We start from the raw sequence: 19,112 nt of genomic DNA, 5'->3' as shown, positions 1-19,112 counted from the left end.
TTTTTTATATTTTGATTCAGTATTCTTTATTAAATGTGTGAACTTCTCGTAGGGCTTTCCAGCACTTATGCCATATTAACTATATGTACGTTTCCTAGGAACTAAGTAAAACCTAAAATCATAAGCTCTTTCTAGCAAATGTATAAAAGGGGAATAAACATATTGTAATAGTATAAACATTCATGAATCAGTAGTTATGATAGAGTAACTTTAATACCATCAATAGTTTTTCCTAATTTAAAATTATTATTTTTTTGTTATTAATTATATTGTTGTTATTAATATGTTAGATGGATATGAATGTTGAGAATGTGGAACAATGCGGTGATTCTCTCACAATTGAAGAAGTGGTTGAAGTTACGAACGATGGAAAATTGTTATGGGATGAGTCACTCATTGAAAAATTCGTGAATATTATGGTGGAAGAAGTTAAAGCTAATAATCGTAGTGGCACAACATTTAGTAAAAGTGGTTGGAGTAATTTAGTCAAACAAATGAATGTTCAAACGGGGAGAAAATTTGGTTTAACCCAACTTCGGAATAAGTTTAATGGTTTGAGGAAAATTTATACTGAGTTTAAGAAATTATTATCGGAGACTGGCGTGGGATATAACAATGAGACGGGCATGGTTATAGTTGAGGAAGAGAGATGGGACAGGTTGTGCAAGGTTAGTAATTTAACTATTAGTCCTAAATAAATAATAAAATCTTGTATATTATTGGTTATGTGGTCAATATTATAACAAAATTTGTAGGTTGTTACGAATGCAAATAAGTATAAAAAGTATGGATGTAAGCATTTTGACAAGATGTCGACTATATTTGGGGACACATATGCAAAAGGGATGCATGCCCACCCATCCACTACAGCACCACCCACAATCATTTTGCCCACTCCCAATGATGATGATGATGAGGAAGAGGGTTGTGAGGTCAGTCCCCCACCTTTACGTAAAGGTAAGAAAGCCAAAAGAGATGCTTTATCTCCTGGTATAGCTGCACTCTTGTCAAACATGAATGAGAATTCTGAGAGGAGAGCTGAGAGAATGGAAGCTGCAATAGAGAAAGCAACTAAAGCATCTTCTACTTCTACTCGTGTATCTTCATGTGAGAAAGGAGATGATGAAGCTCTCTCTCCCTCAAAAAATGATAGAGATTATGAAATGTTTGATGCCTCCATGCTCCTTTTACAAAAAATACCTGGAATTGAGATAGCCCAATTCGCTAAGGTATCGAAGTTATTACATGATTCTGAGAAGTGGCAGAAATTTTTTTTTTCGGCACCTGAGGATGTAAGAATTGGTTGGGCATTGAATGTTTGAGTTTTTCTTTATGGATGATTGTATTTTGTGTCATCGTTTAACTTATTACTATCTCACAACTATCTCACATTTGGATGACTGTAATAACTTAAATACTTTTATTATCTCACATTTGGATGACTGTAATAACTTAAATATTTTTATTATCTCACATCTGGATGACTGTAATAACTTAAATACTTTTATTATCTCACATTTGGATTACTGTAATAACTTAAATATTTTTATTATCTCACATCTGGATTGCTGTAATAACTTAAATACTTTTATTATCTCACATTTGGATGGCTATAATAACTTAAATAATTTTATTTCTTAGATATTTAAGGACTTGTAAATGTTATACACTCTATTTCAATTATGCTTTCAATTGAGTTTGTTTTTATTTTAATGTTGTGTTGGACTATACAGGTATCAGGATAATAAAATTGAAGCAGGTTATTGCAAAGAACTTGTAAATAGGTTATTGCAAATTTTTTTTACAAATATTGACTCTCATGTAGTATTGTAAAATGTGACTAGAGATTATTTATTTTTAATGTTGAGTTGGACTATACAGGTATAATCATAATAAAATTGAAGCAGGTTATTATAAAGAACTTGTAAATAGGTTATTGCAAATTTTTTTACAAATGTTGACTCTCATGTAGTATAGTAAAATGTGACTAGAGATTATTTATTTTTAATATTGAGTTGGACTATACATGTATAATGATAATAAAATTGAAGTAGGTTATTACAAATAACTTGTAAATAGGTTATTACAAAAATTAATATATATATAATTTGGTGGGGGTTTACATTTTTTTACAAAAGAGAAGGCAAGAATCTGTATTTTGGAGTTAAATTCCCACCAATGCAGACTTATAAGAGTCGAAAATTATTATCAGAGCTGTGTAGTATTTTTTTTTTCTTCTTTCGCTAATGCGAAAAATGAGCAAAATGAATGAAACACAAACCTATGGACAATCATCACCAAAGGAACAAACTATACCAGGAAATTTCAAATAACTTAAAGTGTAGTTTCAGATCAAGATAACATGTTGTGTGTGTGTGTGTGTGTGTTTGTGTGTTCAAATTTTAATATATTTATTAAAAATATATAGACTATTTATATAGAAATAAATTTATAAATAAATTTAAAATTTATAAAAATAAATTAAAAACAATGATAACCAAACATGTTTTTTGTTTCTGTTTTATTTTGTTTACAACAGTTGGAGCTACCAAACATGTTTTGTTTTTAAAATTCTTGAAACGCATGACTTACCAAACATGTTTTGCATGTTTTTGTTTCTGACATTTCTACAGTAAAAGATCGTTCCCAAACGTGCTTCCGATTTTTGCCAAAACACTCCAATAGTAAAAACGCTATTTCTGTTTTAGCCAAAAACAAAACACCTAAAGTAAAACGCATGCCAAACGGGCCCTTAAAACATTGTTTTTTACTGTTTAAAACAAAACAAGTGCTACCAAACATATTTTTGGGCCTAAAATGAAGCCCTGCAACAAAAACACCAAAGTAAAACACCAACCAAGCAGGCCCTTAGAGAACAAGTAAATCTGTAAATGAGACAACTTGAGTTACTTTAGTTTACATAAATTTAATCTTACCAAGGCAGTGGTCTAACTGTATCAGCCTCTTACTTTTCCAAGGGAGGTCAGAAGTTCAAATCTTAGAAGAGACAAGTGTGTGTAAGTACCAAAATAATATAAATAAATAAATAAATAAAAATTAATCTTACCACCCTTAGAGCACTAACCTAAAAAAACATGGCCTTTTTACCCCTAAAACAACTATGGGTTGGCTCCTACTTGCATCCTATGTTAAAGAACACTTTCACGTGACTGTAACTAACCCAAAAACAATCATGTGTATGAATACATTGATGGAACAACCTTTGTACAATAGTTGGTTTGCCATCCATAATCAATATAATTCATTACGTCATTGTCCAAAACACACAATTGGAGTCCAAAGGAATATAGCTACAAAAATAAGGCCTCCATGGCCATAGTTACATTGATTTTACATGAATTTGACGAAAATAAGATCATTTACAAAATTATCATCATCAAATTAAGCAAGTATTGATACAAAAGATACAAAAAAATAATAAAATAAAAAAAAGAATTCTTTGGCTATGTCTAAGCTTATGGAGGCGTATAGTCCACTACTTCTTTCTCATACCCTGAAAATGGCTCAATAGGATATGCCCAAGACACAGACTTTGGACTCCATTGAGTCAAACAAATAATGAACGGGAAAAATGAATTCGGGATCATTCTTTGGGAATTTCATAAAGCACAAAAAATACACTTTACTCCAATTACATTCTTTACACAATTTGTTAATATGCATGTATAAAATAATGTTATGATATGGAATGCCGCCCCAACCTCAATTCTAAACCAACGCAACCCACAATGAAAATCGCTAATCCACTTCACCGAGGCGAGATTGATTAACTATCCTGACCTCAAATCCGACGACCATTTAGGACCTAGTTAATACAATATTATACGTCCAAATCCGGCATGCATTCCCTCTAGGTCGAATTAGCCCCGGACTTGTGATATTCAGTTCCTTTTGAAAACCTTTTTCACAAACTTCTTTAAAATACACTTCTCTTTGACAACTCAACCCAATTTTCCCACCATGCTCATGCCATGAATATTGTATCATGCATAGTTTTGATTCAATTTGCATATGACAATATCACCATCAATCATCTAAGCATTCAATTACGCGCATAAAAGGCAAATCATATATAGATCATCCTTAATCAACTTTAACATTCTTAACATCGCCAATTAATCACCCAAGCATGTTTCTCAATCATACAAGATCATTATAACAAGACAACAATTACCAAGATACCAATTTTTATACACATATAACAAGTTAATTGAACAACTTTGCACCTTAGCATACAAACAACATAGTATAACATAGAATTCTCATTTAGAGACAAAAATCAAGTATTTCAAGAGCAAGAACTTCAAATTAATCATGCTTTACATGTAGTACACATAAGAAAACTCATGAAGAGGCAAAGAATGATGGGTTAGATACCCCTACCTCAAATTCTAGCAAAACCCCCCAAAATGGGTCGAAAGGCAAACACCTCCGAATTGAATTCCGATATAGCTGGAGCGTAATCCTCATCGTGCTTGTCAACCTTTCTTGCTTGCTCTCCTCCCGAACCTTTGCCTAACTAGATGATATCGCCTTCTAAAGAATGTAAACATGGTTTAAAAAAAAAAAAAAAAGGAGAGAGAAGAGAGGAAACGGCTTGGAGAGGAAGAAATCTGATTTTATTTTTTTATTATTATTATTATTTTTGTGGTCAATATGTGACTAAGTAGTCACATGGTGGATCCTACCTCCCACTTAAACTTGAAAATGGGGTGCAAAATCACCCCCAGTTACATAGTTGGCCATTTGCTCCATTTGAAAATAAATGGAGGAGATTTGGCCACATCACTAAAAATGAAGGTCAAACACTTTTAACTTGACATGTTTCTCTTGTATTTCAATGGTATACAAGCTTTAACTATTATATAATAAATACGATATAAGTTATAATAATATTGTATATTGTTTGGAATTGTCCATTTACCCCTTACTTATTGTTGGGAATTGGCCATTTAGCCATTACTTTATATAGGCTTTACATAATTTTTAATGAAAGAATGGAAGACAAAGAAGAAGAAGAAGAAGAAGATAGTTTTGTGCTGCAAAAAAGGTGTGTGCTGTTGTTTACTTCTGAGGCTTTAGGGTTTTCGAGGTTGGTTTTTTAGCCGTTACTTTATTTAGGGCTTTACATCATTGTTAAAGAAAGAAGAAAAGATGAAGAAGAAGCAATGTGCTAGTGTTTACTTCTGAGGCTTTAGGGTTTTGGAGGTTGGTCTGAAATTAAGGCTGTCTCAGTTCAATTGCTGGTGTTTAATTGGTTTTTAACGAAGAAGGGAAGACGAAGAAGAAGAATCAACAATGTGCTACTGTTTACTTCTGAGGCTTTAAGGTTTTCGAGGTTGGTCTGAAATTAAGGTTGTGTCAGTTTAATTGCTGCTGTTTAATTAATTTTTAATGAAGAATAAGGGAAGATGAAGAAAAAGGGAAGGTCTACAGTTGTGTTGCTGTTTAATTGAATTTTTTGAGCTTGGGCTTGAGTTCAATTGTTGTGGCATTATTGGGATAATTAAATTTGTTGGTCGAAATCGAATTTAGGGTTTGAAATGGGTAGGTTGAAGAGTATAGCTCGTAAGAAAGCAACCAAAAAAAAGAAATTTGTACCTCTTCCAAAGAAGAAAACCATCCCTTATCCTTCTCTAATTCGGAAATATAGTCGTAAGGTTGGTGAGAGTTCTAAAATGCCCTCTAACAGTGATTATAATTACGTGCCACCTGAAGAGGTAGATGAAGAAGAGGAAGAAGAAGAAAAATTTGAGCCTGAGGCAAACACTACGACATCTGTGAAGAGCAAAGAAAGTATGTTGCGTCGTCCTGGTGGAGTGTTCCTTTTGTTTATGTATGTATGTGTTAAAATTCAGTTTGTCATTGAAATTTGGTTTCAAGTTTAGTTCCATTTTTGTTATGATTGGAATGCATTATATTATGTTAGACAGTTAGTTTTTTTATAATTCCCAACTTCAAAGAATTATATGAATTGGTTATTAATTTGGAATTGTAATACCATGAAAATGCAAGAAGAAAATGGGAAGTTATATTAATTTCCATTGGAATGCAATATATTATGTTAGACATTTAGTTTTTCATAATTCCCAACTTCAAATAATTATATGAATTGGTCGTTAATTTTGGTTATGTTATCAGGATAGTTAGTATATGTATAATTGTTAAGTTTAAATAATTATATGAATTGAGTATTAGAATTGGTGATCAATTTAGAACTGTAAAGTCACAAAAATATAGGAAGAAATTGGGAAGTTATATGAATTTCACAATGGAGAACATAAAAACTAACTTGTGACATATATGTATTTAAATCCTTATGCTTCGTTTATTCATGGTTTATCAGAGTTGCATATATGAGGAAATACCGAGAAGAGCATGGTTTGACGGGAAAAATTAAGACGTTCTAAAAAGACAAATAGAGACTGAAAGTATGGATGCATGGAAATTAATGACCAGTGAAGAAAAGGCCTCATATTATGAGGAAAAAAGTAGACTTGAAATGGAGTTCTGAAGGTCCAGATATAAAACTACAAATAAAAGAAGAAAACAGGCAAACCGTTAAATTTAAGTTTTTGTATTTATTGCTTATAACATACATTTGAAAATTGAATGTTAATGTTATTCGTTTTTGACTCTTTTAGAAGAAGCTAGAGTACAAGATTAAGGCCTGTTTCCACAAAAGCTTCATTCCGAAATTCGTAGAAACAGTTGCAAAACTGAACGCTGAGAAAGAGGAAGGATGTGGAGGATATCGGTTTTGGATTTCCGTTGGACCTCAAGTGTTTGCATTTGTCGACTCCACTCTTCAACTACTTGATAGAACAATTTGATGTTGACAAATGTGGCATAAAAGTACAGGGAAATCAGTTTCTGCCCATAAATGCTTTTGAGGTGCATAACATTTTAGGGTTACCTGTCGGTATAGTGCTAGTGCCTACATCTCATTTTTATTATGCGGACTGGATAGACAAGGGTGGATATCAAGACACCTTGTCTGTAGGCGATTTGATGAAAAGGGTTGAAGAATGTGAAGATGGAGATGAATTCAAAAGGGCCTTTGTAATATTTGCATGTGCAACTATACTAACCCCAAATGGTCGTTATCATGAGCATGTACAAGAGTTATTGGCCGTTAACAATGTGAAAGTAATAAGTTCTTACAACTGGTGCACGTATGTGCTCGAGTATGTGGTGGATAGTTTGGGTGATGGGAAGCTAAAAAGAGAGTATGTTGGTTGCTTACTTTTCTTGCAGGTATATATGTTTAAATTTAACTCCATTTTCAAATTAAAATTTATGAATTTAATTTGTTTTGCATATAATATATATCATGTCTAATCTGTTATTTTGTTTCATACAAAATAGTTACTTAATTTGATGAGATGTCAAGTGAAGTACCCATGCTATCCCACTAGTGGAGATAGAAACAACCTAGCTTATTGGGACGATGGCCTCGTACGTGATCGATTAAAATCGGAGGAACAGATGGGAAGCTTTGGGAATGGTCAGGTATTGTACTAATTATTAGCTACGTTGCAAATTTTAATGGTTGCGTATCTTTATTTTATCATTCCAACATCAGCTACAATAATAGTTACACATTGTGTGTAATTTGAAATTGGAACAGTTGATCACACATTGGGGCAGAGAAGATCCGAGCTATGTCAATGTTGGCCCAATTGAATGTGGTCCATCCCAATCTCGGCCATCCTCATCCAATGCTGAATTGGAGGTAAATATATATTTTAATGCTGGAGATGATTCTGTATGTATGAATACGCTGGATTGTAATTGTATTTTAATTAGTGTTTACCAATTCCTACATGTGTATGTAGCGTTGCATTAAAGATATGCAAAAGCAAATAAGAAAAGATGTAGAAAATACAAAGATGTTAAAGAGAGAGGTTAAGGAAATAGAGACTTTAATGAAGAAAAAGTCAACAAAGGATTATAGAGGTGAGGAGCCACCCTCTACTGAGGCAAGAGATGAATAGGATAGGGAGGATTGGGAGGATAGGGAAACAGTTGGTAAGGGGGAACCATTTGACGGTGATCTATTCGAGAGAGATGTAGGCCACCTTACCCCTAGTATTAATCCTAAAACGAATGACCAACAAAGGGAAGAGGTTGATACAGTTGTCGCCACGGCTATGGAGCAGGACTTAAGTGCAATAGTAGTTGCATCTTCCAGCAGTCAAGTAGACATAAATGTTGCAGGCCCTGAAAATGCCTTGAATGTTCTGGACACAAGAGAGGAGGAAGTGCTGGCAAAACTTAGACGAAGTAAGACGACAAAAAAGCCAACAAAATTTTATTTATCTCCGTTTGTGTATAAAGGAGGTAAGAAGATTCGATTGGGCAACAAGGAGAAGAAATTGTTGACTTATGCGGCATTGCGTGAGCTTCCTGAAGAGTAATTGCAAGATACACTTGTTAAATTCCTTTGAAATTGTATTTGTGTCCTAATATTTCCATCTACATTTACTTATAATTAATAGAATATTGCAATGGAATTAATATATTATTTATAATTAATGCGTGCAGTGAAATATTGGTAGAAATGTATGGTCGGGCCCTTTCGCGGACAGAGATAGGTCAATTGTTTGACCCGAATTGGATTGATAACTTGGTGAGTGATTGCATTTGCATGTTATTTGTAATTAATGTTTATTGTTATGAATATAATTAGTGAATATAAGTGTTTACTTAATTCAGGTCATAATATTTTGGGCAAATCTATTGAACAAACAACAAGGACAACGTATAACCAAGTATTATTTTCCAAGCACAGCCGTGCAGTTCCTTGTGGAAAAGGAAAAGGAACTGCTGAAGAGTAAAACTGCTAACGAGCGGCGGCCAGCGATAAAAGAAATGTGGAAAAAATACAGAAAGCATGCAAATATTGATTCAAACGTGTTGAAGGAGTGTGATCTTGTAAGGTTGATGGTTTGTAAGTAATTTTATTTCATTGGGTTTAAAGTGATGTAATGTTTGTCCTGACTTAATTTTCATTCCCTGTAACACAGTACTTTTTCCCTGCAATTATCGACAGTCACTGGTTTTTGCTCGTCGTAAAAAAATCTGTCGATTATCTATGTTCGTTGGGCCAACCACATAGATACACTATATATGCCGATTTCGTCGTACAACTCTATCTTTACTCATTCTATTTCTTAACTCTATGTCTTCTACTTACATTATATTAATGAATACATTTTTTTGAAACATTATAAAATATATTGAATAGATTCGTAAATCAGATCATGTTATGTATGACATAAATAGTTCTTTGAGTTTGCCGTAGGGGAAAAGTGGGCAACGTACAATACAAAGCATGACCATAAAATACCTGTTCAGAATGATGTGTATGTATAGTTTATATTTAAATATAATTATTGAATCAAATATGTGATAAAAAGTTTAAAATTTTACTATTATATAAGTCACTAAATATATGTGTAATTTAATCATTGGATGTTAGACATGCTTGTGAATTGTTCGTGATGAGGTACATGGAGTTGTGGAATGGCAGTGAATTGTCAAGTACCTTTGATGTAAGTTGGGTTATTTAATTATTATTTTTTTGCATGGTCCATTATGTGTAAAGTAAATAACACAATCCTGTATATTTTGATATGATATAGGAGAGCCTAAGCCTCTACGTTCCCAGTTCATTTTGGATCTACTGGATGATCCTAGGAACACAAAACGAGATGAATTGTACAAGCTCGCGAACATTAAAGAATGACAAGATTGCATGTTTTGGGCATATTTTTATAAAGGTTAACGTTGACAGTTTTGGGGTCGAATTTTGAATGTTCTTTGTTCGTCATGTATAGGTAAATATTCATTATATTTTTTAAATGAATATTTATATTGACAATTGCATTTATTTTAGGATTTAGGTTTTATAAAAATTGATTAGAATGCAAAGAAAATAGTAAGGGGTATTTTTTGTGTTTAGTTATCCATTCCCCACTTTTGAGAACCCGAAAGTCAAGATTGAAATTGTGGACTCCATCACTGTCATCAACACTAAGGTCAGTAGGCTCACATCACTAGTGGACCAATCCAAATAGTGGACGCTTTTTTTTTTTTTTTTTCTGTGTTGAAGCGAGTATTGTTCATGTGGAGACAAATCCCTCTTAAGCATTACGAATTGTTTTTCAACGTTAACCTCTATAAAGGACGTTGATATTAGCTCACACCACTAGTGGACCAATCCAAATGTTATTTATTTTGCCATAAAGTACTTTTGGATATTGGATAGTGGAGGAGCTTATTTGCATTATTGAGTAGGAAAGGACCTTGATATCATAATATTCTTATTCAGAGAGTACAATTACCGAAAGATAGTTTATTTCCATAATTAATTGATTAGGAAAGATTTGGGACTAACTCAAATATTCCCACGCCCAGTTGAAGCTAGGATTAGGAATCCCTATTGTTTTACCACCTCTAGCGTAATAGCATTTTATATATACGAAGTATGTAGATCGATTGATCATACGTAACTTCTCTCAGTACGCTAGAACTAAATGTTCATAATGAGATACACCTGGGTGAAAAGGGCTTTAAATTGAGTCCATAATAAACCTCATCACCAAATTATTTGGAAAATTAAGCTAAAAGAAGAAAAACTTTTCTATAACTCAAGACTTAAAATCAACATCTAGAGAGCTTCTCAGTTGGTGACTTTATCAGCCTATTTGTGAACTCAGAGTTATTCAGCATCCAATATACTTCTCAATTGGTGACTCTATCACTTGAGAAGTAAATTCATTTTTTCTGGCAGGGTTATGCTGGTGGGGATGAAGCTAACATGCTTCAAAGGCATCTCTTTGGGACATCTGTGAAGATTGGTGTTGATGCAAACCGGGCTGCTACAGCTGCTTGTTTTCTTGAAAGATATGGTTTCATGAATCACTGTCACGGTACATATTTTGAGAGACTTGGTTTTGATCCAAAAGATGGAGATCTTGGAGGATTGGACAAAATTGGGGCTACAATTCTAGATGATGGAATGCAGGTAGCTATACTCTTGCTGCTTTTTTGTATATCTGTGGCTGTGAACTTGTGATGCTTTTTTTAATCCCATTCTAGAACATTTTCCTTCTCAATGATTTTATCCTCTCACAATATTGATCTTCTGTGATTCAAAATGTATACTGTCTCTTTCCACGTAATAATCCTAGTTGATTTTATTTGTTATTCGTAATGGTGAATGGGATGCTGCCATAGGGAAACCGGCCATCAATTACTTCCACTTGAACCATTAAGGGAACCTTTAACTGCACTTAGGTGGGCAGATGTTGTTGTTGTTCACATGCTGACTTGGTAAAAGAACATTGAACTTACAAGTTCCCATATTTATTTTTTTTTTTTCTTTCTTCAAATTCCTGTTCTTTTAAATTTATGCGTTTTTTAAGGGAAAAGACATGAAATGTTGCTTTTGTTTTAGCATGTCATTTTGTCAACAATATTAATAGAAGTTAATCTATTACTATTTCCTGATTTATAGAAGTTAAGGTTGATAGTTAAATCGAGAAAATGTTTTTGCAAGTAGTGTTTTGCATGAGGGAAGTGATTCTTGCATGTCAAAGCTTATCTTGGTTTGTGGTATCAGAAGATCCGATGCCTGGGTCGAGTTGAATGTTGTTTGCAGTTCAAATATAGTACATGTAGAATGTTTAATTTATACTTGTTGGTCGGACACATTTAAGTTATGCATATGTAGTTGCGCACTGCGATGATGGTAAAAATCCTCTCCGTGGCACCTCGCAGTGGAGGCTGTCCATGGACTATCCAATGCCTGTGATGAGGGTTTTATACATTTGGGAAAAGAGAATGGCTGCGACAAAAGTGCGGCAAAGATGACAATCAGAAGGAAGGAATTGGGTGCCTAAAACAATGAAGAAAGCAGATTATGAAGGTGGTGAGAAGGAATTCAGGGTTTTAGACATTCGAGATTAAATGATTATTAGTAAAAGCAACATGAATTTGTTTTATTTATTGACTAAGCAATGTTGACATGGTGCAATGTTATAATAGTTGTAATAGTTAAATTCTTAAAACAAAGATCTGATGGTGTAAACTTTTCAAACAAACTCCATGTCTTTATTTCATTCTTACTTCGCCTCAAATATACACCTGAATGTATGCCTCTAAACATACATTTAATATCAGTCAATCCACTAATACCTTGTTATAATATACCGTAAATTTTATCCTCATATGTCACAGTACATCGCAAGTAAACTACAATAATTGTAATAGTTAAATTCCATCCTAATGTGCATCCCAATACTTTGGTAACATGAATCCAACATTTTCCTACTATAAATCTCATGATTTTCCTACTGTAAAACCCAACATTTTCTCTTAGTTGTATCCAATCCTAATAATATGCACCCCAATAGTTTCGTTAGATGAATCCTAACATTTTCGTAATAAATCCCAACAACTTCCTACCGTAAAACCCAACGTTTTCGTAAAATGTATCCCAAATAATCCTAATGTGAATCCCAATAGTTTCGTAAGATGAATCCCAACATTTTCCTAATTTAAATCCCAACATTTTCCTACTGTAAATCCCAACATTTTCCTTACTTGTATCCCAAATGTTCTTAATGTTAATCCCAATAGTTTCATAATTTAAATCCCAACATTTTGCTACTAAAAATTCCAAGATTTTCCTAATGTTAAAACCCAACATTTTCCTAATATGTATCATAAATAATCCTAATATGCATCCCAATAGTTTCGTAGTGTAAATCCCAACATTTTTGTACCGTAAATCCCAACATTTTCCTACTTTAAATCCCAACATTTTATGATTGTTCTAGCTTTGAGCGTATATGTATTTGGTTTAGGTAAACTTTAGGTGATGTAAGGTTAATTTTCCTACTTTAAATCCCAACATTTTCCTAATTTGTATCCCAAATTATCCTTGCCAGCTGACTCAGTATATAGTGTGATGAAGTCTGTAGTTTTGATGTTCATAGTAAAATCAATGTTTTGCTGTCATAAATATTGTCAACCACTGGGATAATTACATACATCACTACTGAAAATAAATTGCGTGAAACTAAATTTTATCACTACAAAAACACCTTAGCATTACAATGCGGATAAATTATAGAGGGATCAGACACCTTACAACTGACACCTTACCTACTAAGTAAAACAGATACAGATAACACAAAACATAACATAGTCATAAGTGGGGTTGACATTGCCAGCAACTTAACCAATGCATTACTTGCTTTGATGACTCTCACAGTTGAAGCAAGGTCTCCGGTTTCAGATTTAAGTTCCTCAACTTCATCCACTAAATTTATGTGATCTCCCATGGACTGCTCGGTTGGTAAGTGTTGTGGTTGAGTTGTAAAGGAAGTTGAAGATTGACCAAATCTGGTATAAGAAATAGGATGGCATCATTCCCAGAATCCGCAACGTTCATGTTATGGTTTTGGGCATACATAATATAACTTTCCTTTGTTGGCATCTTATTTTTCTATAATTTTTACATCGGCCGTCTCTTCACACCAACAAAATGCATTCATATATCTTTTGTCAGGTGAGTCGATAGGCCCTATGTGTGATGAAGATGCAGCCTAAATAAATGGAAATCAACACATCAAATAAGGCTTCACCAAACCTTGTTCCAAAGAAAAGGGAAAAACCCAATTTCATTATGGAGGAAGTACAAATTATTTGAATTGCTTAAATAGATTTCATAAATTAAGAAAGAGAAATCCCTTACCGTGTTCTGAATATTGGAGGGTCGGAGTGTGATACCCCCAGATTTCTGAATGCGAGTTGCCCAGGCCCACGAACGAATACCCGGAGATATTAAAAACAAATCAGTAATAATCAAACACATAATACAAGAGGATAAATAAGAATAAATAAAAATACTGAAATGAACACTAAAATGATAATCCAATAAATCCTCATAATAGAGTTTCATTAAATAATAAAATATTCTGATCCAACTAATCTTCATATACAATTTAGGAATCCATACTATGTAAACCCCTCGAAAATTCCAAACCAATATAACTAACGATCTACAACTAGATACTGAATCATAAAGGAAACTTCTATATAGATAATCCGGAAGAGTGAAATAGACTGATCCCTGCTCAGCACGAACAATCTCTATTCCTAACGAATAACTAAAAAATAATGGTGGGTTAGGCCCATAAATAAGTTCTACTCTACTACAGTCCAAGCAAAGATCCAATACAAGTATACATCCTAGTCAATCCAACAATATCTAGTAGTCTGTATATATATATATATATATATATACACACACTAAAAGGGGTCCTATTGGCTATAGTGTGATACCCCTCGGATCCGAGACACGGGTTGATCAGGCCCAGGCCCAAACCCGAGGGATATCAAACAATTAATATGTAACCGAACACAGAATACAAGATAAAATAAGAAATAAAAATAATAAGCTGAAAGAATGCTAATTGAAAATCCTGAAAATAATATAATTATTGAAATATGTTAAATCCAAACTCCATAAGTTTACAACTTGGGAATCCATCCATTGGACCCCTTATTAAAGATTCTCAAACCGAAACTGAAATAATGGAAATAAAATCTAAAGCTAGCATAAAGAAGACTCCTACATAGTCGGAGGAATGAATATTCGTATCTGCTCTGCACGTCCAAGCTCTAACTCTGGAACTGACGAACACCTGAAAAATAAAGAAGTGAGTCAGGCCCACATGCAAGTCCTGATCTACTACATTCCATACAGTAATCCAATACGCAGATACATCCTAGGAAGACTCAACAATATCTAGAGTAATCCACATAAGTATAAAGTACACACTATAGAACGCTCGCTAGTCCAGTAGGTCTGTCTCAGCCTGAATAGAAGGCAACATGCAAATATGCACCCTAAGGTGGGCATGAGTACCTAGACCTATCAGGGAACAACACCTATGTCCAGTTATCCATCCTAGGCGATATACGCGCCCTAACCATGGTCATGAGACTCAAGCTCATACCACGGCACCATATAATATATATATAAAGTTCGTACTCCTCCTAATACAAAATATCATTCAACCTTGTAGTGGTTTGATATAATGTATAACACATCCATCCTGAAACCAAAAGTAGGTCACTCAATTCACAATTGATATGACATATGCAGATGAAGGACTTAACCTTTACAATTAATCCATACCTTAATCCAAATTAGGTAGAACTTAGTGTTTTAACTAGTCCACACCCAATATGTTACCGTCCCATACCGGTACATACAATCCAATCCATTCAATATAATTATTAAGATAATTACTGTTATTTATCAACCATTATTCAGAATATGCATAAATACAATTGAACACATATCACATGACGTTAGGAAAATCATTACAGAATCTAAGCATCACATTCCATCCATTAAAGTTGCTAATACGAGTCATAGCACTCAAATCCTCCATAAAATCCATAAATTGATAGAATTTACAAAGTATACTTATCAATTTATTCCATATCAAGCATAGATGAATTCAAGTATTTATTCTTCTTATACTTCTGTTTAAATACAACCAAACAGTAAAAAAATATATATGCCAGAAAACTTCCAAGTTCCAGTATATAGTTTTAAATGTTCAAAACAGTTAGCAACTCCCGATATTTCTTAAATTTAATTTGCTCCAATCCTTAACCTAATCATGGATTAATATTTCCCTTAGTATAACAGGTTTATTCCAGACCCAACAATAATTTAAAACAGTTTAAACAAAGTGCACAGAAACAAAATTTGGTGCGTTCAACTGAGAGCAGGCTCATTCAAAACAAAGAGCCTGCTCTTTTTTTTCAAAAGAGCCTGCTCCATTGATCTAGGAGCTGGCTCCTAGATGCTAGAGCGGCTCCACCTTCCTTTGGAGCCGGCTCTAAGGTAGAAAGAGCCGGCACCTCCTCTTCTTGGAGCCTGCTCTTTTCCCCTTAGTTGTCGTCGTCCGTTCTGCTGCATCTTCTTCAACTGCGGTGTTTTCTCGACCTCTGTAAGGTTCTTAATGGTTGTTCTAGGGTTCAATCTTAGTTCTAGGGTAATCTTAACCCATTGCTAACCAATCCTAACTTGTATAGAACACAACCCTTTTTGAAGCAACCAATTACAGAATTCTTAGTTCTAAACTAATTCGATTCAAAACAGATTTCTTCGGTGAAATTTGAATATTATTTTTACTACCTGATTCAGAGTTTAATCTCAATCCCAAATTAATTACTAATCATCAGTATACATTCATGATCTCAACTTAATAAAAATTTTAAACATAAACACCGAGAAGAACAAATAACATAAAACATCAAGGTTTATGCAAATCACTTATTTCAATGAGTTTAATATAATTCATACATGCATACAAGACTTGATATTATGTTGGTTTAATCTATTTTTTTAGCCTTTAATTAATCCCTGAAGTCTAACCAGGCATGTACAGAACACGAATTAAAGGGAAGGAGAAGAACAAGACTTGCCTTGAGTTTCAGACTTTGAAACTCTAATTCCACAGTTTCTGTATTCTCCCTTGAACTGCTCTGCCAATTCCCCAAGTTCACGCTCTGTTTCTTAGCAGCCCCTTGTGTTACAGACGTAACCTTATGTTTGTCTCAAACCCTCACCCCCAGTACGTGTATGTATTTATAGACTTAAACCTTAACCCTAATCCATAAATAACTTGGCCCATTGAACAAACTAGGTTTAAAACAGTGTCGGCTAAATTACATAAGCTTATACGTACCAGAACCAGAAATATACAATCAATGAATTAAATAAATAAATAACAACAACCATTAACAAAAAAAAAATGAATAATTAACAATTAATCAAATAATTAAAACAAATAAATAATTAATAATTAAGCAAATAACTAACAAATAAATAATTAACAATTAAACAAAATACATGCCATTTAATCAACACAATAAACAAGTAAACAATTAATCACATAAAACAATTAAATCAAAAATTAAATACTAGAAATATCATTTTAAAATTAGGGGTATTACATATAGGGCGACCTTAACCTGAATAGTAGGTAACATGCAAAACACACATATAGTGGGCATGAGTACCTAGACCTACCAGGGCACATAACGATCCACTATATCCAAATAGTCATCCTATGCAATATACGCACCCTAATCACTGATCCTGAGACTTAAGCTCATATCAGGACACATAACTATACATATATAAAATCCATCCTATCCAAAAAATAAAAGTAATCCATAATATGTCATTTAACTGTTGTTGACCTGACACGGATAGGTAGAACTTAACATTTTAGTTAATCCGTCCCTAGAAAATATGAATAGATAGGATTTAACATTTTTAGTTAATCCGTCCCTAATATGCACCATCCCATACTGGTGCATATAATGCATATAATCCATAAATGATGCAACAGATATAATATCACATCAAATAAATTGCGAAATAAGCATAATAGAAATCAAATATATCCATGATCACATTATGCAGCCAATACATGATTAAAATCATTTAACCTCCACCTAAATTGCTAGAATAATTTTAAGCAATTAAATCCTCTATTATCAACATGCAAATTCAATTAGAATTTCATACTGATTAATCCCTAGCATAATAAAATTAAAAACAATACATGATTATATTATACTACCAATGCATGATTAAAATTATGTAACATCTATATAAATTACTAAAATAATAATAAACAATTAAATCCTCCTTAACCAATAACAACATGCAAATTTAAGTAAAATTTCATATTGTTCCAATCCTTAACATATTAATGTGAATTATGCATTCTGGGTATTTAACATGTCTATTTAAATCAATTAAATGGAAAAATACATATTATGGACAAAGTAACCAAGAAACCCAAATCATAGCTAAACCACCCTCAACATAGTCGACTGTGCCCTCAACATAGTTGACTATACGTAGTCTTCTGTGCCTTCAATATAGTCTACTGTACATAGTCAACTACTACTTCAATGTGCACTTCAATATAGTCGACTATGCACAGTCTACTATGACTTCAATGTAGTCGACTAATTCTTCCTGTAACTCCTCTATTTTTTTGTCCAACCTCCATTGATCAAAATTCTAACATTCGATCTAAGTCTCATACTTCCATAATAATTTATTTTAGATATCCTAAATGTAAAGATCAAACTTAAATAGCAAATCATGCAATATAAATCCAAAAATAAACAAAACAAGAATAGGTGAATAAAACTATGAAATCCTCTGTTGTAATCCGATTCAAACATGCATAATTGTTTAATTATATTGTTTAAGTATCATGAGATCTCCTAGGCATGTATAGAAACACAAATCAAAGGGAAAGTAGGAGAAGAACTTACCTTAAGGGTTTCTGAATATAAACCCATCTCCTTCTTTTCCGGCCAAAAACCTCAATGCTGGCAGCCTCTGGATGCCGTCGTCGTCCTCTATAAGTCTGGTCCTAACTGATGCTTATCCTCCTTCCTTCTTCCTTCTTCCTCCTTGGTTCGGCCCTAACCCTTGGCCGAACTCCCTCTTCCTCTCTCTCAGTTTCTCTCTTTTTTTCCTCTCTTTGTGCAACTCTCTTTCTCTATATGTATACAATATACTACGTAATATAAATATTTTAGCCTCCAGACTTATATATACATATATATAGGTTAATATAAAACCCTAATCCTAGTTTAAACCTAAATCCGACTATAAGGAAAAATAACAAAAAATGGTAACTAACGATATACGTATATATAATCATATATATATAACTTTTATTAAATAAATATATATAAGATTATTGTATAATATTAGTAATACTAATATTAAAAATAAAAGTAATAAAATACTATCCTTATATATATATATAGATATATTTATACATATACTACTATCCATGGGTAAATATTCATACCCATTTATCTCCTATCTAAGTAGTCCATGCTACCCAATTGGTTAGTCTATTACTGCTATCCATATCCATCATTTTAAGCGAAAAATAAAATAAAATAAAACCACATAGACAATTAAAACATTTTATTACCACATAATTACAAACCAA

The 19,112-nt window shown here is 33.1% G+C and overlaps 1 protein-coding gene across 1 annotated transcript; it reads left to right on the top strand.

Annotated features, from left to right (window-relative positions):
- Positions 1–290: 290 nt before the first annotated feature.
- On the top strand, positions 291–1,322 carry LOC132272524 (uncharacterized). The gene is made up of 2 exons (XM_059773657.1): positions 291–668; positions 756–1,322. The coding sequence occupies exons 1-2, from the start codon at positions 291–293 to the stop codon at positions 1,320–1,322; spliced, it is 945 nt and encodes a 314-aa protein (XP_059629640.1).
- Positions 1,323–19,112: the final 17,790 nt, after the last annotated feature.

This window comes from Cornus florida, unplaced genomic scaffold, assembly GCF_030987335.1.
Source record: "Cornus florida cultivar Cherokee Brave unplaced genomic scaffold, ASM3098733v1 CherokeeBrave_3.0.0_Hap2_Chr09, whole genome shotgun sequence".
In the NCBI taxonomy this organism is placed as follows: Eukaryota; Viridiplantae; Streptophyta; class Magnoliopsida; order Cornales; family Cornaceae; genus Cornus; species Cornus florida.
The sequence above is the reverse complement of the archived record's forward strand: the minus strand, read 5'-3'. Positions and strand labels throughout refer to the sequence as shown.